Source organism: Aquila chrysaetos, chromosome 5 (assembly GCF_900496995.4).
Source record: "Aquila chrysaetos chrysaetos chromosome 5, bAquChr1.4, whole genome shotgun sequence".
NCBI classification, from domain to species: Eukaryota; Metazoa; Chordata; class Aves; order Accipitriformes; family Accipitridae; genus Aquila; species Aquila chrysaetos.
Genome location: NC_044008.1, coordinates 2,199,330 through 2,226,179, shown reverse-complemented (window position 1 = coordinate 2,226,179; position 26,850 = coordinate 2,199,330). Strand labels below are relative to the sequence as shown.

The 26,850-nt window shown below is 49.3% G+C and overlaps 1 protein-coding gene across 1 annotated transcript; it reads right to left on the bottom strand.

Annotated features, from left to right (window-relative positions):
• Positions 1–3,202: 3,202 nt before the first annotated feature.
• On the bottom strand, positions 3,203–20,360 carry SLC35B4 (solute carrier family 35 member B4). Its single transcript, XM_030014704.1, has 10 exons — positions 20,100–20,360; positions 15,060–15,173; positions 13,943–14,045; positions 12,751–12,800; positions 11,455–11,536; positions 9,995–10,055; positions 9,090–9,199; positions 8,786–8,861; positions 7,556–7,631; positions 3,203–6,637 (listed from the first exon to the last, which is right to left on the bottom strand). The coding sequence occupies exons 1-10, from the start codon at positions 20,174–20,176 to the stop codon at positions 6,391–6,393; spliced, it is 996 nt and encodes a 331-aa protein (XP_029870564.1). The 5' UTR covers positions 20,177–20,360; the 3' UTR covers positions 3,203–6,390.
• Positions 20,361–26,850: the final 6,490 nt, after the last annotated feature.

Genomic DNA, 26,850 nt, shown 5'->3' with positions numbered 1-26,850 from the left:
GCTGCTGATTTATGATTGCTATAATGAAAGACACTGAACAGAAATGAACTGTGTGGCTCCAAGTGATTTACAGAGACATCTTTATCCCTCTCCTGCCCCTTTCATTTAATTTAGTGGTGGGAGCAGGTTTTTTACACCTTGGAAGTGACAAGGATTTCATCGTGTTTCCCAAAGGAGTTCAAGGCTTTCCCTCTCACTTCAATAAAAAAAATATCCCTTGTTTCTCTCCAACCCACCATGGTGAGCCGGGCTGCGACGTGCCAAGGAAAGATTGAAAGCATTCATATAATCATAGAATCACAGAACAGTTTGGGTTGGAAGGGACCTTTAAAGGTCACCTAGTCCAACACCCTGCAATGAGCAGGGACATCTTCAACTAGATTGGGTTGCTCAGAGCCCCTGACCTTGAATGTTTCCAGGGATGGGGCATCGACCACCTCTCTGGGTAACCTGGGCCAGTGTCTCACCACCCTCATAGTGAAGAACTTCTTCCTTACATCTAATCTAAATCTGCCTTCTTTCAGTTTAAAACCATTGCCTCTTGTCCTGTCGCTACAGCCCCTGCTAAAAAGTTTGTCCCCATCTTTCTTATAAGCCCCCTTTAGGTACTGGGAGGCTGCTGGAAGGTCTCCCTGGAGCCTTCTCTTCTCCAGGCTCAACAACCCCAACTCTCTCAGCCTGTCCTCATAGGAGAGGTGCTCCAGCCCCTGATCATCTTCGTGGCCCTCCTCTGGACTTGCTCCATGGTCCATGGGGATCAAGAGCTCTTGCGCTCTATGGAAAGCATCCCTAAAGATCTGCCAGCTCTGTTCTGCTCCCTTGGCCCTGAGGGCAGTTTCCCAGGGGGTCCCATTGACTAACTCCTTGAACAGCTGGAATTTTGCTTTCCTAAAATTCAGGGTCCTGACTTTACTCTTTGCCTGACCCATATCCCTCAGGACTGCAAACTCCACCAGTGCGTGATCACTGCAGCCCAGGCTGCCTCCAATCTTGACGTCACCGATTAGCTCACTTGCGCTGATGGCCATCAGGTCCCGTATCGCATCCCCTCTGGTAGGGCTATTACCTGGCTTAAGAATTGATCCTCAATGCATCCCAGGAGTCTCCGGGATTGCCTACAGCTCGCCGTGCTACTTTTCCAGCAGATATCGGGGTGGCTGAGGTCCCCCAGCAGGACGAGAGCCTGTGAGCGCGACGTCTCCCGTAGCCGGGGTAAGAAAACTTCGTCAGTAGGCTCCCCTCGATCGGGCAGCCTGTGGTAGACACCAACCACAAGGTTCCCTTTGTTGCCCCGGTCTCTGATTCCTCCCCATAAGCTTTCAACCCGCTCGTGGCTATTTTTCAGAGACAGCTCTTCACAATCGATCCATTTCTTGATGTAGAGGGCGACCCCCCCCCGCCCCTCCTTCCTCGCCTGTCCCACCTGAACATCCTGGAGCCATCGATAGCTGCACTCCAGTCGTGGGATTTGTCCCACCAAGTTTCAGTAACGGCAACTAGGTTGTAGCTTTCTAGCAGCACGGTGGCTACCAGCTCCTCCTGTTTGTTGCCCACGCTGCCTGCATTGATGTAGAGGGACTTCAGCTGGGCTGCCGGCCGTGTCAGCTGCTTAGAGGAACACCCCTTAATTACTCGGACGTATTTCACTGGTGTTTCCCTGTTGGTTCCTATTACCTCAGGAGCCCCTGGCTCATCTCCGTAAGACTTCAGGAGTGCTCCAGTGTAACCAGCACGTCTCAGAGCAACAGGCTGAGGGCCCTTGCTGGCATTAATAAAAACACCAGCCCAGATTTAATGAAAGGCAAAAGATTTTGAACAGAAATTTCCAAGCTGATGAAAGCAGAGCCTGGCCAATGAGGATTTATTAAATGAACAGCTGCCAGGGCCTGGTGAAAGATGATTTGTTAAATTACAAACATATATTCTTGGCAACTGCTGGAGAATTAAGCGTGCCCATGAAAACTTGGAGATGGGGAAGGTTTAAAGGTGTGTTAAATGTGAAGTGACGGCCAGGATTTTAATGCCACATCGATGTTTTTGCAGTGATGGGAGATGTCACCAGGGTCTGGAAAGACCATAGTAATCGCTTCATTTCTTTTTTTTTTTTTTTTTTTTTTTTGTAAACCAGGTTCCACATGGGATGCTGGACCACTCAGCTCTGAGCTAATGGTTACATGCTGATGCCAGGAGGCTTCATTTGCTATTTCAACCTCTCCTGGGATAACACCACGGCAAGCGAAGCGGCTCTCTGAGCTGCATGGATGGGATTCCCAGAAACTGGGAGCCTAAAACAACTGTTGAGTCTTGCCTGGGGACCTCAGATCCTGACGGTTTCCTCGGCACCAACTGCTTCAGGCTCACACTGCTTCCCTCTGCCAGGTCCCCCAACCCCTGTGGGTGCTGCTGGGGCCCTCAGCTGCCCGACTCACCCACCTGGCTGCAACTAGAGACCACCTGCAGCAAGTTAACGGCTATCATTTATTGTAAGTGCAATTAAAGAGGAGCGTCCCCCAGGCCACCCTTCGCTTCTCTTGCCTTCCTACACCCCCCCCAGCTCTTGGTTCAATATCTTTTTAGTAGGAACCACAGCTGACAGGGCTGGATGAGGCCGGTGGTCCCGGCTCGGTGCTGCACAGAGGGAGGGAAACAGCCACCCCAATGAGTCTGCTGGCACCACAGGCCCTGTAGCTTATTATTATTGGTTTAGCTGCATTTTTGCAGCTTGCGTATTTCCCCGTCAGTCGCTATGACCCAGGAGGAGGAGAGGGGCAGGCGGGATTTGAGGAAAGCGGCATCTCGCCTGGCAGCAGCAGCTAGAGGATAACGTCAGGCTGGAGCGCAGCAGGCGGGCGCGTGCTTTCCGCGGAGGAGAGCCTGGCTTTGCCCGGCCGCGTCGCCAAGTCCCAGAGGACGCGTCCGGGGAGCTGCGGCTCCAGCCCTCCGGCTACGCCGGCCAGCGTGGCGGGTGAGGATCGGGGGTGCTGGCGTTCGAGGACGCTTGGGTGCGGGACGCTGCAGCGCTGCTAGGTGCGTCAGTGGAGGCGGGTGGTTGGGTCTTTCCCTCAAACCCCGTCCTACCTTCTCTCATATTAAAGGCAGGAGAAATTGTGTGTTGATTTCAGAGCCCCGTTAATTTGCCAGTCAGCAGCAGCTGATTACCAGCAGCAAAGCGCTGAAAGGAGAAACAAGAAGAGCAACGTACTTTGGAGAGGTTACATGTTTATTTTGTTTTTAAAAAAACAACAACAAAAATACCACCCTAAACCCAACCAGTCAACCCAAAAAGTCTGCAAATCCAGAACACTGATCAAAAAGTATTTTGGCTCAGCCACTTTTCCAGCCTCTGCTAAAAAATATGTGCTATTATCTCTACAGCAAATGTTAAAACCAAACCAACCAGTAGCCCCATTTTGGGGTGGAGCCCTGGCTTCAAATACCAGTTTTGGCTAACAGGGCCCTTCTGCATGGACCTTTCCTCCATCCCACAACTGGGCAAGCTCACCCACTCTCCTACAGCAGGAAGGGAATCGCTGCCACTTCTGCGATGCTGTAACAATTATAAATATTCAGAAACACATGGATCACACTGTAAAGTTAAAAAACCACCCCCAACAACAACAAATAGTAACCCATTGTTGACACCTGGTTTGAGTGAAGACCAAGTACAGCACACGGCTAAAAAAAGAGAAAACCAAACATCCCCAAACCTACCAGCATCATACAGAAATTGGAGACGACATGCAATTTCCTTGATACAAAGAGCGACCTAGCGAGTAATCTATGTACAGTATGTTACACTCACTCAGGCACCCGCTCAGCTATTGCTTTGCTAAATCCCCAGCCCAGGCTACGGCAACCATCGCCCCAGCTGCCCAACCGGAGTTACAGCTCCTGCTGCCCAACCGTAAATGCGGCTTCTGCCTTCAGCCTGGTGTTACACCGGTGTGTTTTCAGCTTTGATGAACCCAACCAGTTACTCAGCGTCCCTGATGCTTTCACGCTGAATTTGTGTTGCCTCCCCCTAGCTCGCTGTCTCAGCTGAAGCTCCGTGTAAATAGCTTTGAAGATCAAGATGAGGGATAAAGGTTTTTGCCTCTCTCTGGGTCTTTCCTGGAGCCTGTGCAAACAGCTGGATGTGAGAACTGACCTGCACTAGATGCTGGGGCAGCTCTTGGGAAACAGTCTCTCCATCTACAAAATCCTTGGAAACATCCCATGTTTGACGCTCAAAATACAAGAGGTTTTTCAGGCTCACGAAAAACCAAAACCAGAAGGGAAAACTCCTCAGCGTCTCAGGAAGGAGCAAGCTGCAGGTCCCATCAGCACCGTACTGGCTCTGGTTGGGATGGAGTTAACTTTTTCCATAGCGGCCTGTACGGTGCTGGGATTTGGATTTGTGGCTAAAACTGTTGCCAACACACCTGTGTTTCAGCGCTTGCACAGCATCAAGGCTTTCCCTTTTTTCCCCACTCTGCTCCCCACCAATGATTAGGCCATGGGTGGGCAAGAAGCTGGGAAGGGGCACAGCCAGAACAACCAATGCAGAAAAAATCAGCAATAAAAACAGAGGGGAGGGGTTTTTTTGGGAAGGTGGCCATTGCTTGGGGACTGGCTGGGCATAGTGGGTGGGTGGTTGCCTTTGCATCACTTGGGTTTTTTTTTTTTAACCCTTCCTCTTTCCTTTGCTATTAAACCACCTTTGTCTCTACTCACACATTTTCTTCGGTCTGCTCTTCCTATTCCCCCCAACCTGATCCCACAGTGGGGGACAGTAAGCGAGCAGCCGTGTGGTGCTCTGTGGCCGGACGGGGTTGACTCACCACAAGCACAGGTTTAATGCTGGAGGGGTTGAAAACACCGAGGCTGGAAGCCATCGGGATGTTGGGTGGAGGAATAATGGAGTACAGTCCTTACTTGGCCAAGCTTGATGTGAATCAGGTTGACAGTGCTGGATACCCCAGTTATCACGGTTGAGTGGGGACAGTATCAGGATGATGAAAACAAGCTGCTCCAGGAAAACTGAGGCAGCACAAAACAGTGCTCCCTGCTGCTCCGAGACAAGGCTGCGCACGAACCGTTGCTCTGCCCAACACTGAGCCGCTCCTAGAAGAGCTGTGGCTGCTGCTCCTCACCTTGCTGGGAGACACGCGTTGCCTGCACGCATGGGGACACACACTCAAAGCTCCTGAAGGCCACTCCTGCCCCAGGTGAGGGGTAACACTAAGGGACGCCGGTCCTGCACCAGGTGGATGCTGCTATGATGCACAAAAATGCCACGAGTGAAGCTGATGCCCAAGGGATGGGAGAAGAAAAGAAGAGGAGAACTGGGTGAAGGGACAGTAAAACCAGCCCCTCCCAGCGGCAGAAATAAGCTCAGCTGTACTGGCCCTTCTTAAGTTTCTTGGCATCATTTGAACCCTGAGGTTGGGCTGGATCCGGGGGGACCACAGGCGCGTTGGGGGCTCAGCACAGTTCGTTGCAGCTGACTGCTGGTAACAAAGCCCACTGAACACACTTGTGATGAGGGAAAAAGTAGGAAGCGACTGAAAAGTGACCTGCACTGAGGACCTAACCGAAGCAGGAGGAACCCAAGATACCCTCCGGCTGATGAAGTAATCAGAGCAACGTCTGAGGACTCAGCGAAGCCTCAACAGCACTTCACCGTCTCCCTGAGAAGGCTGCAAAGGTGACACAGTGGCACTTTCTGACCCCTTAGCATCACTCCTTTTTGGTTTCCTCAGGCTCCCAACTAGGCGGTGCTACTAGTGATGGGGGCTCGGTGGCTTGGGAATCAGTCCCCTGAGCCATTCCCCAGTGGAGGATCTACTGGGCAGACTGGAAGGTTCTAGCTACAGGTATATCTGACACTCTCCCAGCACAGGTGGTAGGACCAGGCAACAAGGACTCAGGTTAACAGCCAGGCCTGGCATTTCCAGCGTAACTAACAACCTGCTGCACAAACAGCAGGTCCCTGGGGCTCAGCCATCCGCTACGGCCACCTGGACATTAAAGGACGGCACCGAACATGCTCAGGGTCCAGCTCATCAAAGCCAGGAGGAGTGGACAACAGCACCACAACAAGGTTGGGCTCCTAACAGAGAACTGGTCAGCTTTTACATTACTTAAAAAGGGTTATTCAAACAAAAAAAAAACAGGGGGAGAGGTTGGAAGCTAAAGGGTTTGCATAAAAAAATGCAACCTTGCAAAAATAACCATATCGTCTCTCCATGATCCATTTCAGGTAGGTTCCCAGCAGAGGCTCCACATTTCCCAGAAGCTTGGCACAGCCAACACCTCCCCCGTGTTATAAAAACAACCCCCCTCTGGGGGATTCCCTGCTGCTCTGCTCTATAAAACAATAAAAAGGTCCCTGCAGAGAGTCCCCGGCTGTTACTCCTCCTTCGGCCTCTTCCTCCAGCGGGCCAGGAAGGGCCCGAGGCTGTTCCACACCTCCGTGTACATGAGAGTCCCTACGAAGACGAAGGCGGTGCCCAGCCAGTGCCAGGCCGTGAAGGGATTGCGAAAGTAAAGGATGGAGAAGATGAGGCTGACAAACTTGCGCAGAGTCACCACCAGCGTGACGGTGAGGGATGTGCACTCCGTGGTGAGGATGAAGACACCTCGGATGCAGACGTATCTGGGTGGGCGGAGGTAAGGGGACATCGGGGCTGAAGAGGGAAGACACCTGGGCAGGCCTTCGGCAATGAAAAGGACTGGGCAATGGATCGCGCCAGTCTGGTTATAGAGGGAATAAAGTTCCCTTCTCCTCACATCAGCATTTCTACAGCTATGAAAAGCTTCACTACAAACCCCAGGGACACTGCAAATCTCCCAGACTCCTCCCAGGCTTGCTCTGGGACTGCAGAACTACCCCACTAGAGCAGCTGGGGCTGATGCATTGTCAAAAGGTTAATGGCCATGGAGCCAAGGGAAGCTAAAATCAGACTTCTCCATTTATACCCACCAGAAGTCCCCTTTGCCCCTCGAGGGGGCACAGGAAAGGCAGATTAAAGAAGGGGGTTTCATGGAGGAGCATGAGCAGCAAGAGAGCACAGCACTCTTTCAACAGTGAGAGGAAAACGGTTAAGAGAGCCTTGGACTGAAAGGTCTCTTTCTTGAGGGCATCTCGGCTTCTTCAGACTTTCAGAGCTGTCCTCGCTGCCTGGAAGACTCCACATCAGTATATACTACAAATAGCTCCTGATCTGTCCCTTCTACTTAGAGCTGGCTAGCAAAACCACCGTGAGTTTATACCAGTCGGCCTGTCCCTGGGGAGGTGGTGGCAGATTTCAGCCACCCTAGAAAGAACATAAGCCCCCAGTTAAAGTCCGCTCTATATTTTCCAAGAGGTGGTGGCCAGGTGGTTCAGCCACCCTGGAAAAAAAAAAAATTAAGTCCCAGGTTAAATTTCACTCTCTGTTTTCCAAGACTTAGATGAACATCAGCTCCCATATATAGGGAAAGCTCCAAAGACATGGCACCTCCACCCCATTCCTCCCCTCCCACTCTGCTGCCATCTCCGTGGCGTGTCTCAAGCTGAGCTTTGAAAGGATACTGAGTGATGACATTCATGAGGAGGTAGAACCACATGATTGGTAGGGTCAGCCCAATCACTGGGACCTCGAATGGCTCTGCGGGGAAAAAGGACACAGTAAGGTCACTGCCCTGCTAATGCTTAAAGAAGATGCAAGGAGAGGTGTCTCTCTCCTGTCCTGGATTGACCGTGATCCGGGACACACTGTAGCTTCAGGAGGCCGTTGCTGCATCAGGCAGACTGAGGTGTGGGCACATTTTGATTTTGCTCCAAATGGAGGGTGATCTTGTTCTTACTGTGGTAAATGACAAATACAAGAGAGTTTGCAGATGTTTCTGCTTGGACTTCTGTAGGGAAGAAAGGAAGATGGAGGAAGAAGTAGGCTAAGGAAAAAGACATTAAAAGAAAATCTCTGTCATGCTTTCTTGTGTCAGGGCTGTCCTATTAAAACCAGATGAATCAACCATGTCGCCCCAAGAAGCTGACAGCACTAGCGTGGCAAAGCCTCCGTAGCACCAGCAAAACAAAAGCCAACGGGTCCATGTTGACACCTGTGGTTGAGGATTTGGTCCTGTTACTCCCATTTTTGAACTACCACATTCCTTTCCCCAGGGGTCACCTCATGCTTTCCTTGAGACAGGTGTAGCATGCTAGAAATATATTGCAATGATATTAATGAACAGGTTAAAATGATCTACGCATGCAAACAATCCCCCTACCCAGAGGGGATTAGAGAACCAGCAAACCTGTGTTTGCAAAGTTCCCTGCAGTTTCACAAGATCAGGGATATAGGAAGCTTGCTGGCACTGAAAAGCCTGGTGAATTTTACTATTAAGCCTAAACAGATGAACAATCTGGCTGGGCCCAACAGGTGTATGCGTGTGCACTAGTGAGAAGCTTGGGCTTTAATCACAGTGATCCAAAGAGTAACTCATGGCTTAGCTTTGCAAGCTGCTGTGGCACCAGCTGAACGGTCAGCTGCCCATGGCCAGGCTCTCAGCAACCACCACTTGTCCAAGCATGGTGGCATCTGGCCCACCACGGGGAAAAGACTGGACAACATCCTCAAGACTGTGTGGGGTTTTTTGGCTTTTGGCTTTCTATCAAACCTGAAAATTCAAAGGGCTTGAATATCCCAAGACGACAGTGACACACACAACTGGTGGACTAAAAGCTGTCTACAGCAGAAGGAAGGACTTTTCCACAGGACAGAAAGGTACGAGAGCAAGGATCCATCTGTGCAACACTTACCGGACTGGCTGAAGAGGACTGCATGGTGGTAGATGTTTGGGGCAAGGAGGAGAAAGCCAGGAAGTGGTAACGCATGCTGGAGAGAAAAGTAAAGATGTGACGTTAACAGATTATGTGAACGCACCCGACTTCTCATCCTGGGAAACCAGCCTCGCACATCTGGATGACAGCACACTCTTCACCGCTGCAGCCTTGCAGCGTGTGATTCTTTGGATTTGTGCCGAGTACATGGTGGGAGGGGAAGGGACTCTCTTAGCAGTTCTATCTGCCTAGTAAAAGCAACAGAAAAGACTTGGTGACTTACATTGTAAAAAAGGGCCTCTTTGGAGTGCTTCCCAAACTGCTTGTACAGCGTCTCCTGGAAAATCCCCATCCTGGCAGACATGAGGAGGGCGAAGGTGAGTGCAGCAATACCTAGAACAGAAGCACAACCTTGCAACACTGCTCAAGCATGGCATAGCTCAAGTCAACCAGCTTGAAGACTCCCCCACAATTTGGCTTTCAATGAAAAAAGCCAAAAATTCAGACTTGGTAAGAAAACTGATAATGGTCTTGGGGACACAGGTATCTTATTACAAAGGCTGAGATGCCAAGAGACTTCTGAAAAGAACACCTCTTAAAAAGAGACTCAGCCCTGGCACACAGAGTTGGCGGGATAGCATGGATACAGCCATTTGCCACTGCTGACAATACATCAATCCCAGGTTCCCCCAAAAGCCACCAAGAGACCTAGGTTGGGGGTATAAAAATAGACTCAAGTGCCAGACTTTAAAGACTGCTCCGTGAAATACTGTGCTGAATGAACACTTGAACCAGCTGCAGCCCCTCTCCCTCTCTGCAGCACATCTCACGGCATCAGGTATATCAGGTAGGGCTGCTTTTGCAAAGAGAAATCAAGAAGCTATCTGCAAACATGCATGACTGTAGTCTCATTCCGTCACTAAGCCACTACCTTGCAGAAACCCCTTAGGTGCCGTAATTAACTTGTTGGCCAAATGAAGAGTACCTCCTTGCACAAAGCTGCTAATGAGTGCCACAAAATCCCATTCTTTGCAAATCAACATCCACCAGATGCTCAGCACAACTTAACCACAGCAAGAGGACTCCCACCACAGTCTGCCTTGCACAACCCACATGGCCAAGGACATCAGAGAGCTGAGTCTTGCCAGTAACCCAGCAAGGTCGGCTGGAGACGTGGCACTCACATACCTAGCAGCCACCACAAGAAAACCTGGAGTCCGTCCTCTTCATTTAAGCTGGAGTCAGATGCCTGGTGGAGGGAGACACAACACAGTCACCATGAGCTACCACGTCCCCGCAGCTCATTCAGACCTGCCTCTACCTCACTCTTGGTTTGTGTGTTGCGTTCCAAGCAAGCCCATAAAGCAAAGACCGCCCAAGGTCTCACATTCTCCAGAGTTGCTTCCCTGGCTGAACAGAGGTGGCAGCAACTATACCACAATTTGCTTTCCACTCTGCTTCAAGGAATGCACCAAATTCCAGTAAAAATGTGTAAACGTCTGATCAAGAAAGTAGCTTTTCTGAAAGAAATGCCCTGGCTTGGCGAGAAACCAAATTGTTCAACCACAAAAATAATCAGTGCCATTTAGAAAGCTCTCAAAGAGAGCCCATTAGCAGGCTCCTCTGTCCCCATCTCAGAGGTCAGTGTGCAGGAAAGAACAAGGGCTCTGGCCAAGCCCCAGTCAGGTACTAAAACCAGGGCTCTAGCTTGCAGTCAAGACATTGAGGAAACCAGGCCTGTAGATGCTGTTGGCCAAGGGTAAAACTCTAGGTAGCATGACTTGGCTCAAATCTTTCACTGTTGTTTAGGCCAAATTAGATTACTCACCTTTGCCACAACTGATCTTGCTACACCAAAACCCCATGCCTGCTGAGAGTTTATCTGGATTAATACAGAGCAAGGCTGCACAGCACAGACCTTCCTCAGACATTCTGAGAGCATAAAACGCTATTAAATAATGGGGGACTTGGAGGTTTGACAGCCCTGTTTCATTTCCAATCTCTCAGAGCTGGATTAAGTGCAACCAATTTTCACTTGACCACCACTTTATGCCATTTTTCTGTCTTCAGCTGACAAGATCAGACTGTGCGTGCTGACCCAGGAAAAGCCCAAAGTGGTGTTACACATGGATTTTCTTCACTCCCTCCTGTTCTCCAAATACATGCACTTTATTTCAAGGGTCACAGAAAGTCACTCTGGATGACAACAGGTCTGGAAAAATCTAGCCTGAAAGCCGACAATCTCTTCTGGGATAAAAAGAGAGAAGATTTAAGATGGCTGAGTTTTGTTTAAGATTCACCTGCTCCTAACTGCAACACATCACAGTAAGGCCAAGAAAAAACAGCTTCTACCTGTTATCTCTGTGGCAAAAAATAACGGTTTATTCTCAGCAAAAAGCAACATGAACAGGTTAAAAGCCATCTGTAATTAAGTTAAACCACATGCATGTGTGTGCATCCCTTCCCTCCAAACCACAGGAAAACGAGACCAGGAACAAGAGCTTTTGGGGAGCAGATCTAGGAGCTAGGAGACATCTTGTCTCTCCATTAATAGTCAGACAAAGGGAATTACTGATGAAGGTGCTGACAGCAGCTCCTTCTGTCAATAAGGTTCACAGCTATAACCTCAGGTGCTTTCCAAACCTTACCACTTGCTTTGCAGACATAAAAGTGCAGGTAAAGATCCCCAGGGACACCAGGGCTATGGATGTGTACTTAGATACGCTGTATCTGCACAGGGGGAGAAGAGAGATGTCAGTGACCCAGCCCACCCTCGTGTTGTTCATCTACTGTTCCCTTGCATTGCATTTTGCGCCAATACGCTGGTGTGAACTTGTGGTAATGGGCACATACCCATCATCTAACACTGGACATTGCTGGGAGGGAAGGTCAACTTACTCCAACTGCAACAAAAAAGAAGCATTTGGACCAAGATTTCCTTGCCCATGGCAAAGGATCCCTCTCGGATCAAAGCCAGCGCAGATGTCTGCATAGCGATGGAATGGCAGGGGATGTGCCCACATTGGTCCCACAGCCAGACCCCAAGCAGCTGGGAGGACCCTCCTGTCCTGATGTCTTTGCCCACCGTGGTGGGTTGACCCCAGCCAGCAGCCAAGCACCCACACAGCTGCTCGCTCATTCCCCCCACCTTGTGGGATGGGGGAGAGAACTAGAAGAGCAAGAGTGAGAAAACTCGTGGGTCAAGCTAAAGAGTTTAATGGGGGGGGGGGGGGGGGGGGGGAACTAAGAACAAAACCAATGCAAAAGCAATCACTCACCACCTCCCACAAGCATGGCCATCTTGGAAGCCAACTCCTCCCAACCCCTTTCTTCCTCTACCCTGGTTTCTATTGCAGCAGACGACATTATTTGGCATAGAACATCCCTTTGGCTATTTGGGGTCTGCTGTCCTGGCTGCATCCTCTCCCAGCTTCTCATCCACCCCCAGCCTACTCACTGGAGAGGCAGGCAGAGTGGGAAAAAGAGAAAGCCTCAACACTGTGTAAGCATAGTTCAGCAACAGCCAAAACATCAGTGTGCTATCAACGCTGGTTTAGCCACAAATCCAAAACACAGCACCGTGACAGCTGCTATGAAGAAAGTTAACTCCATCCCAGCCAGACTCAGTACACCCATCCCTCAGGAGTGGTACCAGCCTCACACAAGTAAGAGGAAAGAAAAGAGCTAACACAGAGGGCTGCAGCCATGCGTCAAAGCTCTCTCTTCAGTCCATGCTTGCCTTAAACAAAGGAGTGAGGGGTGGTGGAAATGCAGAAGAGGGAACTATTCCAGCCTCTAGTGGAAGTACACCTCTGTGCCCCAGTTTCCCCATCGGTAAATCCAAGAATATTTAACAGGAAAGGGGAGGGCACTAAACACCAGTAAGGATTAAGTCAATGGCAAAGCATTCTCTGATGATGTAAGAGGCTTGTAAGAGGACTTACCTTTTCTTCAAAATTATGATACCTAGAGCCATGCTTGCTATGAGAGAGCCCTGGGAAAGAAGAGAGAGGAGGAGAAAAACAAAACAGAAGGTCAGCATGACAATTCCCTGGACTGGGACACCCGCCGCAGAGAAACACCGCAAACTCAATACAACTAATGCCACAACACCAACAGAAATGCCAGGACAGGATCAGGGAGACTGACAGGGTGGGGAGAGTCTCACTTCAGCTAGGAGGAGGGGAGAAGATGAGCTGGGTGGCTTGGGAACAAGGATGCTGAGGCAAACAGGCTACTAGGATCTTCCGGCCAGTGGGCCTCTCCCTTTTTTGGCCCACTCGTGACACTTAGTGTGTGCTACAGACCAGAACATGGCCAAATCACTGTGGTTTTTTTAATTCGCAACAGGAGTATGGCTCTGTAGATTGACTGCAGGGCTGCAATACAAGAACCGTCCCTCATGGCTAATGCAGGACAGGGATCCTAGACTGTTGTGTGTTTTTCTCCTTTTTAACCTCTCCTGACTTCAGGTATCTCAATCCCATGACGTGTTGTGGGAGAACAGCCCCCGCTCAGCAGATCTGTCCAGCAGATTTTGTTATTCCCAACAGCTGGGGCTACATTTTCTTTGGTTTTAACAGAAGTTTTAGCCTGACACTCATCTACAGTTAAGTAAAGATGCATTTTAATAGCATTTTCCAAAGCAAAGACCTATGCGCTAACATTGCAGGTAGAAATAGGCCAAAGCCATGCTCTCTGACCTGGAGTGTTTAACCGAGACACCTACGCTAGGACATGAACCACTTGGTGTAGCTGTGCAGTAGAAGGGAAAGCTGAGTCCCTTTGGCCAGCAATTCAGCCTTCCCAGGGCTGACAGCCAGAGTCTGGGCTTGGTTTTGTCATTGTTACTTCCCCATCACCTTTGGAAATATGAAGCCTGTGTGAGCCTCAGTCTCCTCATCTATCCATTAAATTAAGTTTAACGATCAACACTGTGAAAGTGAGAACTCAAGCTCAGCCTTCAAAGCAAGGTTGCTCTCCCCACAAGTTAGCTAGAGTTTAGTATTTGCACAGGGTTTTGGTGCCCTCGGGGAAAGAGAGGGTGGCAGAACACACGCACCAGAGACAGTGCTTGCAGAGATGATGGGAAGAGATGCCCCGTGAGCAGGGAAAGGATGGCATGGCATTACTCACTGATCTGAAGATCATGTGCAGCGGCATGGCGATATTTAAGTTCAGGGCATAGTTATTCACCACACTGACAGTGAAGAACATGGCCACCATGATGAAATAGTACCTGAAACACAAACACAAAAACCAGCTGATGGCTATGCATGTACCTCCCTGGGATGCTGAGACATGCCTCTGGAGCTGAGCGGGAGCCCACCTAGCTCTTGGGTCTGTGACAAGGAGTAACAAGGAGACCAATCCAGTTTGGATGTAGCAGGGAAGTCCTTAGAACAGGAAGCAGGCTGCCCTGCACTGGCTCAGCTTGTGCTAATCCCAGAAGCAGAGGGGAACTGAGGATAGCCCAGCTGGGACCTTTTAGCATGGACTTCCTCCAGACCCCCCTTTCCTAAGGACAGTGGCATAAGACAAGGCTTGATTTGAGGGGATTCAATTTCTGCCAGCAGACATCGCTACCCTGAGTGGAAGGAGAAACTATTCAAATCCAGGCTGAACACCTTGATGGTTCTACACCTAAGCTAGAGAGCCTCCACAAATTGAAGATCCTCGCTGTGATGCAGCCACGAATGGCACTAAACTTGCCCTCAATTTTCTGTCATGAGGATCTCTGTCCTGAGCACTCAGCACAGTGCTCTGTTTTGCCACGTGCTAGGCACTCTGCTAAGGAACCCCACAAAACCTCCTCACTTCACTTTGGCCACTGAGTGTGAGGGAGGAGAGCATGAACATGCCAGGCCATTGCCAGGACAGGATCAGCTCTGATGGAGAAATGCAAAAGTGAATTTGGCCAGCCTTCCAGTAAACCTCTCCCTCCCATGCCCATTGCACCAAGCCCCAGAGAGACAGCAAGCTCTTCAAACACAGCAAACTCTTAACTGTGCAAAATACTGCCCTGTTTCTTGGACAGGAAAGTATCTGATGGCAATTTCCTATTAAGAATTCTCGATAAACAAGGAATTCATATTTTATCAGGTATGACAGTTTCTCAGTGTGGCTTCGCAAATGCTGCAGAATGGATGGGATTTAGACAGGATAAATGGATAAGCCTTTTTATTAAATACTTCTTGAGATAATAGATAGCTAGTCAATTTGTGCCTAGCAAAAGCATTCAGATTGACTGTACCTCATTGGTATGGCTGGCCTCTTCCTCCCAAAGTTGGCTTCGAAGATAAAGCCTTCCACCGCAATAAATAGGAACTGGGAGAATGTCACTATGTTCCCACATCCTGGAAACTGCCTGCAGGCATGGAGAAGACAGACAAGCATAAGAGCAATGCAGTGGAGAACAAACACTGCAATAAAAAGAGGCTAACAGCTCATAATCCCAGAGTGAGCATCAACCTGGAGGGGCTTTACTGCTTTATCTGTCCAGGTTCTCATGTTGCCTTTGTTAAACACTTCCCTGCAGATATTTATTCACCTGTACTTGTAGATACATGTGCAGCAATCCCTTCCTTAAACATTTCCGAAGAGGAAGCGAGCAGCCAGCCCCACCATGGGCACGTGGTGAATTGGGTCAGGAAGCGAAAGAGGAAATTGGTCGCATCTCACACATCTGTATAACATCCCGCCAGGGTATAGGATCCGAGGGAGCAATATCAAGCACAGACATAACCATACTGAAGATGGATCTCCCTCTTTCTCATGGGGAAGTGGTTTTGATAGGGTCTTTCCCTACCTACAAGCTGCTTTATTTGTCAGAGGCCACGTGAAATGATGAGTCCACCCCGGAGGAAGGCAGCAGGATTTCCGATAGCCCTTATTTCCACTGCATGAGGGAAGTCCCAAGGTCAGGTCCGTGTCTGCAGAGCAAGGTGTAGTGTCCGTGGTTCTGTTTGTACCCCATCCCCAGAACATGTGAACATGAGCTCAGACGTGCTTTCAATTTACGCAGCAAGCTTTAGCTCTCTGCCCTCTTGCATTTGCCAGATGCCAAAAGGTTGGTTGTAGGTTCAAGAAGGAACCTACAACAGCTCATCGTGGGGGCCCAAAAAGGTCATGGCATTAAATGCCACGTGATAGCCAGGCAAGCCAGGGAGCTTGCTAATGCGACACATGCTTTGCACTGAAGTTTTCAAACTCTACAAGGTATTGAAAGCCACAAAACAGTGTCTGACCTTGAAAGAGACCCTCTTAGCTGAGCATCTTTGTCCTTCCAGAGAGACCCAGGCACTGCAGTTATCACTACCCTTGTAGCAGAAATGACACCACCTTTGAGCAAATCAACCTTGTGTGTTTATTCTGAGGGCAGAGGAATTACACTCAAGGGCAAGAGAGCCCATAACAGCCTGACATTAAACAAAGACTCCCTGCATGCTGCTCACCCATTCCTAGCAGACATGCCTGCTGCAGACTCTGCCTCCTTCCTAAGAAGCTTACAGGGAGCAGGAGAGGATTTCCTGGGAGGCACACAGTCAGCTGTGGGCTCAGAGGAGGCCAGGACATGTCAGATAATCAGAAAGCTCACTGTTATTTGCAGTGGGAGACAGAGGAATTTGAGCAAGTACTTCCCCTTTCTCTGGTGCAACACAGAAACCAAGGCCAAGGACTTAACAGAGAAGCTGCACGCTGCTGAGTCGCGATCCCCACCCTGCTGCACAAGCATTTAGCTTGCTCACGCAACGTGCCGTCACAAGTAGTTAGAGGCTGGGTCTAGACACAATTTTGCAGAATGCAAGCTGAAAGATACACTGGAGAACAGGAATAACCAAGCTGTCTCCTGGGTAGCAGAGCCGAAGGCCTGGTCTCCTCCAAAATCTCCGTCACCCCCCAGACTTCTCAGAAGCAGCAGCAGCGCTCTGGTTAATGCAGAGCTGGCACGTGGTTGCCACCAAACAGCACCTGGAAAGGCCACCTTCTCCCTGCATTTTCCATGGAGTAGGCACTAGCCTGAGCCCCTCCCCTCTACCCACCTGCCAATTTTCACATTTTTCAGAGCTTAATTGTCCAGGAGACTTCAGTCCCTGCTGTGCAATGACATTAAGAGGTTCAAAAGTTACTTAGGTGAAGAGAAGAGATACTGAACTGGAGACAGAGACCAGGCTCCAAGATTGTAAACCTCATCTCTGTCGGGGAATACAAAGCAAATTTAAACTTGGAATAAACCAAGACTGTTTCCATGCACTAGACTTTGTTTCCTCCCAATTCACAGATCCTTGCATTCAGTCACTTGCTGTACATATGACCTCACATTATCTGTACAGTGTCGACTGATAAAGAGACAAACAAAAAAAACCCCAGGCTGTATCTGCCCATGTCTTCAACTCACAATTCTAACACACACTGATAGACCTAAAATAAGTGACAAGAAGTCTGGATATATCAACAAAAGATCTGCTTTAGCTGTAGCCAACTGATAGAGTCCTCCAGAGGCAATGTAGAAACACTACAATGCAATTGTAACCCTGCCTCCTACGACAGAATTGCCTGGGCTGTTACCGTCTAGCAGCCCTAGCAGACGGTGGGATTAAACAGCCAGAGCGGGGCTCTCGTTCACATCAGCAGAGCACAAACAGTCTAGCCCAATTTCTGCACATCAGTTTGGGGCACACTGATGCACTCACTCAGACAGAGTTCAGCACATCCAAATCACTTCTCCAAGGAAGATTTCTGTCCATCACTGCAGAAGACTCCACATGTCATAAGGAATTCCTTCAACCGACCCTGCAGAAAAGCAGCCTCCCCATTTGCTCCATACAGGGAAGAAACCCCATTGACATCTACCATGCAGAGCCTCAACTGTTTTTACAGAGACGGCACCTCACAAGGACACAGATTCAGAAGGCGAAGAGCAGATCATGGGCTTTCTAACCAGGCCTGTATGTACATCACGCACAAAGCTTTGGCATCACGGCTCAAAGACAGACCTCCCCAGGTCAAGCAGGAAAGGACACTAGCAGAACAGGTCAGGTTGCTCCAGACAGCAGAAATGGGATGAACTGAATGGTGTTTCTTGCCCTGTCCAGGCCTCCTCCTGTTATTCAGACAGGGGCTTGTTTAACTTGCTCTTGAAAACGTCCAAAAAGGAATTTCCCCGCTCTCTCTTACAAACCCACTTCACTACACTGAGAGGGAGCAAACCTGGTTTTTTGGCCTGCTTTACATCCCTTTCATAGCAATTCAAGCCCCTTATTTCTTGTTCTGCCTCCAGAGCCCAGCAGAAAAATTTATCTCCTCTGCAGCCATTCTCTACACGTTTAAAGTCTTTTGTCTGTCCTCAGGGATCTATAGACTAAATAGTTCTTATTCCTTTACTCTTTCCTCATAAATCCTGAGCAAATTTCTTCCAGTCATCACCTTTTTTGTTCCTTACTAGACTGTCAGTCTGGTCACTGCCTCTTCCTGTGATCCTGTTCCAGGACTTTGCTTGGGAAGCAGGCAGGGCTTTGTTATGGGAATATTCATCTTCAGGAGGGACTTTTCCCTTGGATAACACCAAGACCCAAAGAAATACCCAGTGTTACCCCAATTTAGGGACCAAAGGTGAACAAGGCAAGTGGTGGGCACAGGAACTGAGCTGTTAGAAACAGAGGAATTTCTAAAGTGGATGAGAGGCAATGCTTAAGAGAAGTTTGTGCGCAAAAAGCAGCTTTTCCTTGATGTCTGCAGTTGGACCTGTGGGATTTCCTGCTCAAAATCCCTTCTGGGGTTTAAACACCTAATTCAGCCTTTGAATAGGGCCAAATGGCTCGCTTTTGTTTTAAAGTCTGGCCGGAGGAGACACAAGCCTAGTGGCAAGCAAATGCAATAAGCCAGATCCAAAGCTCTCTTCACCTCGAATAGGCCCATTCCTCCTCCCTCACTGATGCTGCAGCACAAACCAGGCAGGAAAGGCAGAGGTTAGAGCAATCCCCGAGAGGAAAGACAACTTGCCATGCAAGGTCTTTTTCTCCAGGAACTGCTTCTTGATTTATCCCGCGACTGCTGAGTGATTGTGCAACCTTGTGGTAAGGTACCTGTGTCCTGGCCTCCCACTTTGAAGCAAATATCCCCACTACTGGCTTACAGTGTCAGGCTCTCTTTTGCACTCCCTTTTTCTCTTAACAATCTGGGATAATGATGGGTGGGGAGGAAGTAAGGGCAGGTTTTAACTACTAGTTTCGAAAGCCTGGGCATGACTGAAGTGAACATAGTACAGAATGGTCAGGGGATGCACCTCCACACTGACTAACTATGATTGCAGACACAGAACCAGTTCAACCATTACTTTTTTCCACTCAGGTCTAGCCCTTTTGCCTTCACAGCTTGCTGACCAGCCCTGAAAACAAATCCCACAGACCATCGCCTTTCCCAAGCCACGCCAGCCTTCCTCCACCAGGCTAAGGAAGGTGATGCAGCGCTCGGACGTGCCCCAAATGTCAGCCCTCCTCTCTCCGCAACCTGGCAATTCGCCTTCGCTCCGAGTGCCACAAAGGACTCCTCTCCTCCTCACACTGGCTTTGCAGCCACGTGACGCTGCCGCCGAAGATCACGTTTCCAGATGGACGACGTTCCCTCGGCCCTGCCTGCCGTCCCCGGGGACCCCTGGCCAGCTCCTGCACGTCTTCTCCTTGGGATTTCCAGCGTTACCTTGTACGAGGAGCTAGGATCAGAGAGCGGCGGGTGGTGGGGATGCTTTAGGGCCAGGCTGATGCGGTGGTCCCCGTGTCAGCAGGGACGGGAGATCCCCGGTGCCTGGGCAGGATAGCGAAGCGGCCCATCATAGGACCAGGCTGGGCCCAAGGAGAGGGAGACAGCCCCCCCCCCAAAAAAAAACCAAACATAAAACCCATCAGACGGTGAAACAACGAGGCCGGGGCTGGTGATTCACACCCGGACTCCTCTCCGCACCTTGACGAGGAGCCCCCAGGGCCTGGGGCTGCCCCCCAAGCTGTGAGGGGGGCTGCCCCCCAGGCCGGGGCCGTAGACCCCCTCAGGGCCAGCCCAAGGCTGGGTACCAGCCCCGGCAACCCTACTACCCCCCAAAATCCTCTCACCCCAGCCCCCCCCCCCATCTCCCGGAGCCCCCCTGGGCACGGCTGCCGCTTTTTCCCCTCAAATCCTGAAACCTGTGAGGGAAACCCTGCGGCCCCCAGCCCCGGCGACCCTCCCCCGACCCCCGATCCCCATTCCTGCCCTTAACCCCCTCCATCTGCCCCCCAAAAACCTCTCGCCGGCCCCGCACCTGGCCAGCAGCTCCAGGAACACCACGTTGCTGCAGCAGCCGCCGAACACCAGCCCCACCGCCACGGCCGGGTGCATGGCGTCGGCCTCAAACAGCGAGGCGGCTTCCCGGGCCGCCACCGCATCCCGCTCCCGGGCCGCGGCCCCGCTGCCGGCCCCGGTCCCGCCGCCCCCGCTTCCTCCCGGGCGCCGGTAGTTCGCTCGCCGCCCGCCGCCCGTTCACCGATACCGCGGCGGCTCTAAGGTCGGGACTACAACTCCCGGCGGCCCCCGCGAAGGCTTCCCGCCTCCTCCCTCAGGCGGCGCCGCGCCGCGGGGCATGATGGGGGTTGTAGTTCGGCGGCGGGCCGGTGAGGGTGGCGCGGGGCCCGGCGCTGAGGTGGCGTGAGGAGGAGGCGAGGGGTGTGCAGCTCAAAGGCTGCGTCCCTGCCGAGGAACAGCGGCTCATTGCCGTTTTGGGTTGAGATAATGAAATTATGGCTTCGACGCGAAATCCAGCTTGCCTGAGGCCTGTGGCGGAGCCCGCTGGGAGGTCCTCCCGTGCTCTCGGGGCCGCAGGCGAGCCCGACTCAGGCCGCTGTCAATGTCCGCCATGGTTGGTGTTGGAAACACTGGGTACTGAGGCAGCAAAACTGGGTCTGAAAAGCAGTTGTGTGCTTGGGAGGAGATGAGGGCTGCAAGGAGGGTCCGGGAGGGAAAGGGGAATAAACGGGGAGCCTTGGGGACTGTGTGAATCCGACAGCGCCAGCAGCCAGCTTTGCAGGGGGAAATGGAGGTAAAAATAACGCCTTCAGAGCGAGGGATGAGGTGGAATTTCTGGCCGTGATCCTGCACACATCAAGGTGGGAGAGAAGGGCACTGTGGTGCTGGAGATGGCAGGTTTGGGTGAGAGGGTTGTCAGCGCGGGGACAAACTGCACCCTGAGGTGCTGTGCTAACACCATCTGCAATGATCTATTTATTAATGTGCCTTCATGACCGGGTACTTTGGCTTCTCTTGTCAGGATGAAGACAGTGTCTTGTCAGTCATGGTAAAAACATCAGTTAAAGCAGCGCAACCACTCTGAGGATCCAGCCCTGACATCTGGACTCTCCGGTCTGGCATGGACTTTCTGTAGGGCTTAATACAGTGTCTATGACTCCTTCAGTTTTACGTTGTCCCGATTAGATTGTGTTGTTGCCTTGTGTCGTGGTTTAACCCCAGCCAGCAACTAAGCACCATGCAGCCGCTCAGTCACTCCCCCCCACCCAGTGGGATGGGGCAGAGAATCAGGGAAAAACAAGTAAAAGTCCTGGGTTGAGATAAAGACAGTTTAATTGGACAGAAAAGGAAGAAAATAATAATGATGATAATAATAATAATAAAAGAATTGCAATACACAAAACAAGTGACATGCAATGCAAATGCTCACAACTTGCCAACCAATGCCCAGTCAGTCCCTGAGCAGTGATCTGCCCCCCCCGCCCCCCTGGCCAGCTCCCCCAGTTTATATACTGGGCATGACATCACATGGTATGGAATACCCCTTTGGCCAGTTTGGGTCAGCTGTCCTGGCTGTGTCCTCTCCCAATTTCTTGTGCCCCTCCAGCCTTCTTGCTGGCTGGGCATCAGAAGCTGAAGAATCCTTGACTTAGTCTAAACACAACTCAGCAACAACTGAAAACATCAGTGCGTTATCCACATTCTTCTCATACTGAACCCAAAACGCAGCACTATACCAGCTACTAGGAAGAAAATTAACTCTATCCCAGCCAAAACCAGGACACCCGGTTACTCCTTATCCCTGTGTCCTAGAGAGTGGTTTTGCATTCTTGCAGTTGGAGCAATTCATCTGCTGTTTTCTGCTGTTAACATAGCTGCATATCAGTCAGGGGTGAAGCGTCTTCTTTTCTAAAGTTGTGTGGAGAATCCCTGCTAAGCGTCTGTCAAAGCAGTCTGTGATCAATGGAAGCCATATTGATCAAAAAGTGGGATTTTCATGCTGTAGATATTTCATTTTGTTTTTAATAAAATTTTTATCTGAATCAGACCCAGATCTTTTTTTTTTTTTTTCTTTGAATACCACAAGTGTGAAATCTCATGAACACGTTGCAAAGAACTGTGGTCAGTCCAAAAATGAAGCACTTCTTTTTGTAATTTCCAGCTCTTCAGGGAATGTGACAGCCTTGGCAGCTTCTCTGCTGCTAAAAGCAGCTAATGACAGGGGTGAAACTGCCAGGACTGCCCATTTCTTTTCCTCACTGTGAGAGTTTCTAGGCTCTTTGTCTCCAAGCTGGAGATCCCACAGTTCCAGACTCCTTACCTGGGGGGGCTGGAAACCCGGCATGGATGCAGCATGTGTCCTCAGGGCTTACATGAGCTATGGCTGAAAACCTGGAAACTGCAGCAATGACACCCAGGAATCCTTGGGTACCTTGTGGGCTTTGCCCACAGATAGAAACCCTGCGGTTTCTTGATAAGAGAATCACAGACCAAAGGGATCTGGGGCCTCCCTTGTGATGTTTCCAGGAGTTTCGGCTTGGGACATACCCTCTGGGAGGATGGTCTGCCAAAAAATAATGCTTTGGGGGTCCAAGCATCTAGGAGACCCCTGGGAGCCCCAGCAGTTTTGCTGAGCTCTTGCTCTGTATTTGGCAGAAGTTCATTGTTCCCCCATTTCACAAAACATTTCAGTGTTTTCTGACCTCGCTCTAGGTAGAAACGCTTCAACTGACTTCCTTGGTCTTCCCATCAAGTCCTTTTAAATGGTTTATATATTATTAAAAAGCACCATGGCTCATTAGCAACAAACAAAGACGATTGCTCAGGCTTGCTGGCACTTTGTAACGTCTCCAGGGTTTCCTGCTTCCACATCCTCAGCTGCTGCACAGGTCAGAATGATCGATTTTTTCTGTTCCCTACACTAATAAGCTTTTGCTACCTTGGGTGCTCACTTCTTCGCTTTTCATTCGCTTTCTTTGTGCTTCAAAGGGGGAGGGGGGGGGCTGAGGTTGTTTTTCTGCCACAATATATGTGCTGCACCTTGGTTCCTAAATGCATTAAGCCACAGAACAAATTGCTTCTTTTGAACTGCTCCAGTGTAACAGTAAAACCAAAATGTCAGCTCATAAAGCATCTTGAGCTGTTCATTGTAGCCTGGCACCTCTGGGAGGGCAGTCCTGTCTGGGCTAGTCAGTATTTAACATCCTTTCTAACGTTATAACTGCGAGATAGGTTCTGGGATGAATTGTCTGACTGAGGAGAGTTCTCAGTCTGTTGAGTTCATGGTCTAATTCTTAGGGGATGGGAGCTCATATCACTGCAAAAAACTTCCAGGCCACCTCAATATGAGGCTAGAGATGTAGTTGCTGGATGTGCCCTTTTTCCTTTGTGTGGAGTGAGATTGGTTCGTCCCAGCTGCGATGCAGGACCAACGTGCCGAGCTCCTTGTTTGCAGGTTGGTGTATTCTTCACAAGTGATCCCGATCACAGATCTAAGATCTAACAGTATAATTGTCTCCCAGTAAAATAAAAATTAAATCCATCCAAAATTCAGTTCACATCAATTCTATGATATCGAAATGAGTGACAAAATACTGGCAGAAAATAGAAAAAAATAATATTTAAAAAAATAGCATTTTGAAAGTAATTTAAAAATCAGTTCACCTTCACTGTATTGAAAGGCAGACACCCAGTGATGTCAGTGGAAGCATCTGATGAGCAAGAGCGTTTTCTCAGCCCTGTCTCTCTACCAGGAGTGAATACTAACACTTGGCAATGCATCCAAGTTGTCTTGCAAGCTGTGAATGGACAGCAATGCTCTTGAGGCCATGTTCTTGCAGTCAGGATGGCTTAAGGACACAGACAAGATGAGGTTTGTAGGATGAAATAATATAGCTGGAAAATTAAATAAGCTTTCAGCTATAGGACAAAAGCTTTTCTTCAACGGCCCAGGGCTTACCTGTTTTTTCCGACGACAGCTCTAATAAAAGATATTACTTCTACCTACAAATATCGTCTTGCTTCTGCCAGTGTTATTTTGATTTTCTTCAGAGATGGCTGAAATAAAATAAAACCTGTTTTCACATCATGGGAAGACTGGAGTCTGTTTCTGCCCCAAAAGCAGGCTGAGGGGTGGTGGTGTCTTCTCTAGTACAAATTTGTAGGGCTTCAAGGTTTGAATAAGCCCTGGCAGCATTCTGAGTTCCTGACTTCTGAAATGCAGTTCAAAGCAAAATTGTGGGCTCTTAGTAGGGTGGGTGAAGGGATTTGCGCTGACTTACTGAATGCATCAGAAATCCTTCCTTCAGCTCTGCCCGAGAACCGCATTGTGAGCAATCTTCTACATGCCAGCGAGAAAATGAGAACAGGGAATTTAGGAAGCCAGATTTGTTTAGTAGCTTGCCATTTTTCCCAGCCCTGATATGCAGACAGTCAGGCCTTGATTCCCCAAAGGACTGTAGATTTTTGGTCTTTGCTTTGGGACCAAATACAGTGATGGGGGAAACCAGACAGAGCTGTGAGCTCCTGCGTGAAAAGTTCTCTTGTTCCATTTCCAGAAAAACATTTTTTGAGCCTGTTAGGTGTGGCAAAATCTGACAAAACACCAGGGACTTTGACATTCTGATGTGGGCAAAATCTTGTTTCTCAAAGTTGAGCTTTCCCAGAAAGGCTTTCTTGCTCTCTTGTTTTCTAAAGCATGTCTTTTTCTGAGAAGTAAAACAATCGTGTTCTAATGCGTGGGAAGCAAATCAATCAAACCAATTTTGCCTGTTTTCATAATCAATATGTATGTGACGCGTGCCAGGAAAAGGCAGGTAATTCTGACATAAACACTGATGTGCAGAGGCTACAGGGCTTCTGCCATGCCTGGTCCACAGAAGATGTGAATCTGTCACAGAGCAGTTACTGACCTTTGGCTCAGCTCCAAACTGCTTGTACTTTTAGTGCTGCAAATGCCTATTCAAACCGCAGGGTCTCGGTGGTGGCAGTGCTGTCACACAGGTATTGTGTGACTATCTCTGAAGCAGATCTGCCAAGGTAGCATGTTTAATTTAAACATCTCTGAGACGGTGAATTCTGCAGTCCTGGCAGATTTTTGAAAGGTGCAAACAGAGCAAGCTAACGAAATGCCTGATTCCTAACTACATAAACTACAACTTACAAATAATTCATTATTTCACCTTAGATTTCACCTTAGACTACTTCACGTCTGACTTTGTGGTCAGATGGAGGTGCCACAGATAAAGAGAAGCCATTTATTAGACAGAATTCCTGCAAGTGGAGACATTAACAAGTTTTAACACACCTGAGCTCCACTCTGGCCTTTCTTTGTTTACCAGCATCTTTGGTCTATCTATATATTACACTGTTCATTCAAACCTCTCCTCTCCTGACCAGCAATGGTGTCTCTGCTGAAATGGAGCGTGATGTGTCATCTCCAATAACACTGTCATTATGACAACGATAACGATATTTTTCATGGTGAATGTTCCAGAGAAGGGATTCAGAACTGGCCAGTTGGGCTCTCTCCAATCTACATGGACTTGTGTTTCTGTGTTCAGGGCACTTCCAAAGAGTGGGAAAACTGGTAAAGTGACAGACTGTTGAGTGGTGGGCAGTGGTGATGGACTCACTGCCTTTTAAGTGGCATCTGACATGACCTGGCCTTTACTGTTTTCTCTCTCAACAGTTTTCTTAAGAGACGAGGTAAGATGACTCCTGATGATTTATAGGTTTTGAGCACATTGAAGATCCACAGTGTGGGAAGAGGGTGTCAGGTTTAGGACTTTGGTTGTAGTGGGTTTGAATAACTCAATAAGTAGCAGTTAAAAAAGACACTCAGACCCCTATAAATGATTTCTCTGAAGACCCAGCAAGGTTCCTTCTGAGGTGAGATACCTCATCTGGCTCCTCTCCTTTCCATTTGTGACCCTGCTCATGTCTGAATCCAATCCCGCTGCTTCTCCTACTAAAAGATGAAGAACTCCTGTGGTATTTGGCTGTGCAGACAAGACTGGACTCGTTTTCTCTTCCAGGCAATTGTTCCCTGTAACGGAATTCCCTGCAAGATAAAGAAGAGATTTTGAATGAATGACGGTTCTGACAAGTTGGGAAGGTATATGCAGAGGGTGAACTCTTGGGTTTATTTCCACTGTTTTTCATCACAAGCCTGTTCTGTGAAATAGTGTGGGGGTAAAAGAGGCAAGAGCACACTGGATTTTAGTGGGATAGCAACCAATTGTGGGACTTGAAGTGCTAAGAGTTAGGCTTTTACTCTTAGGGGAATTATTACCCACACCTCTTCAGTACCTGTGAGCAACTATTGTCATCCGATGGCCAAGGTACCATCTGAGCATCTCCCAAAGTGCAGACCCTTGTAGCTTAACCTGCCGTAGGTGAGGTTTAGCTAGATCCCCACTGGTACGAACTAGGAGCGTTCAGACTGCGGTGGTGAAAACATGCAGCTGAAGATGGGGACTTCTCACCTGCCCTAGCTTTTCCAACATGAACTCCTCATTCACAGTCCTGAGGCCTGACAGTGCTTTTCCTCAACAGATTATTATTATTAATCTTATTTTATAGTGGGGACAGTTAAGCTGCAGACACAGGCAGAGACTAGGTCACATCAGTCGGGGCAAAGGAAGGGAACAGATCCTGGGATTTTGATTTCTCCAATATTATGTTTCTTCACAGTAGGTGTATATTTGTGGGAGAGCAATGGTAAGGAATAGGTCCTTTTTGTGTGCCTGAAACTTAAACTCATCTAACCC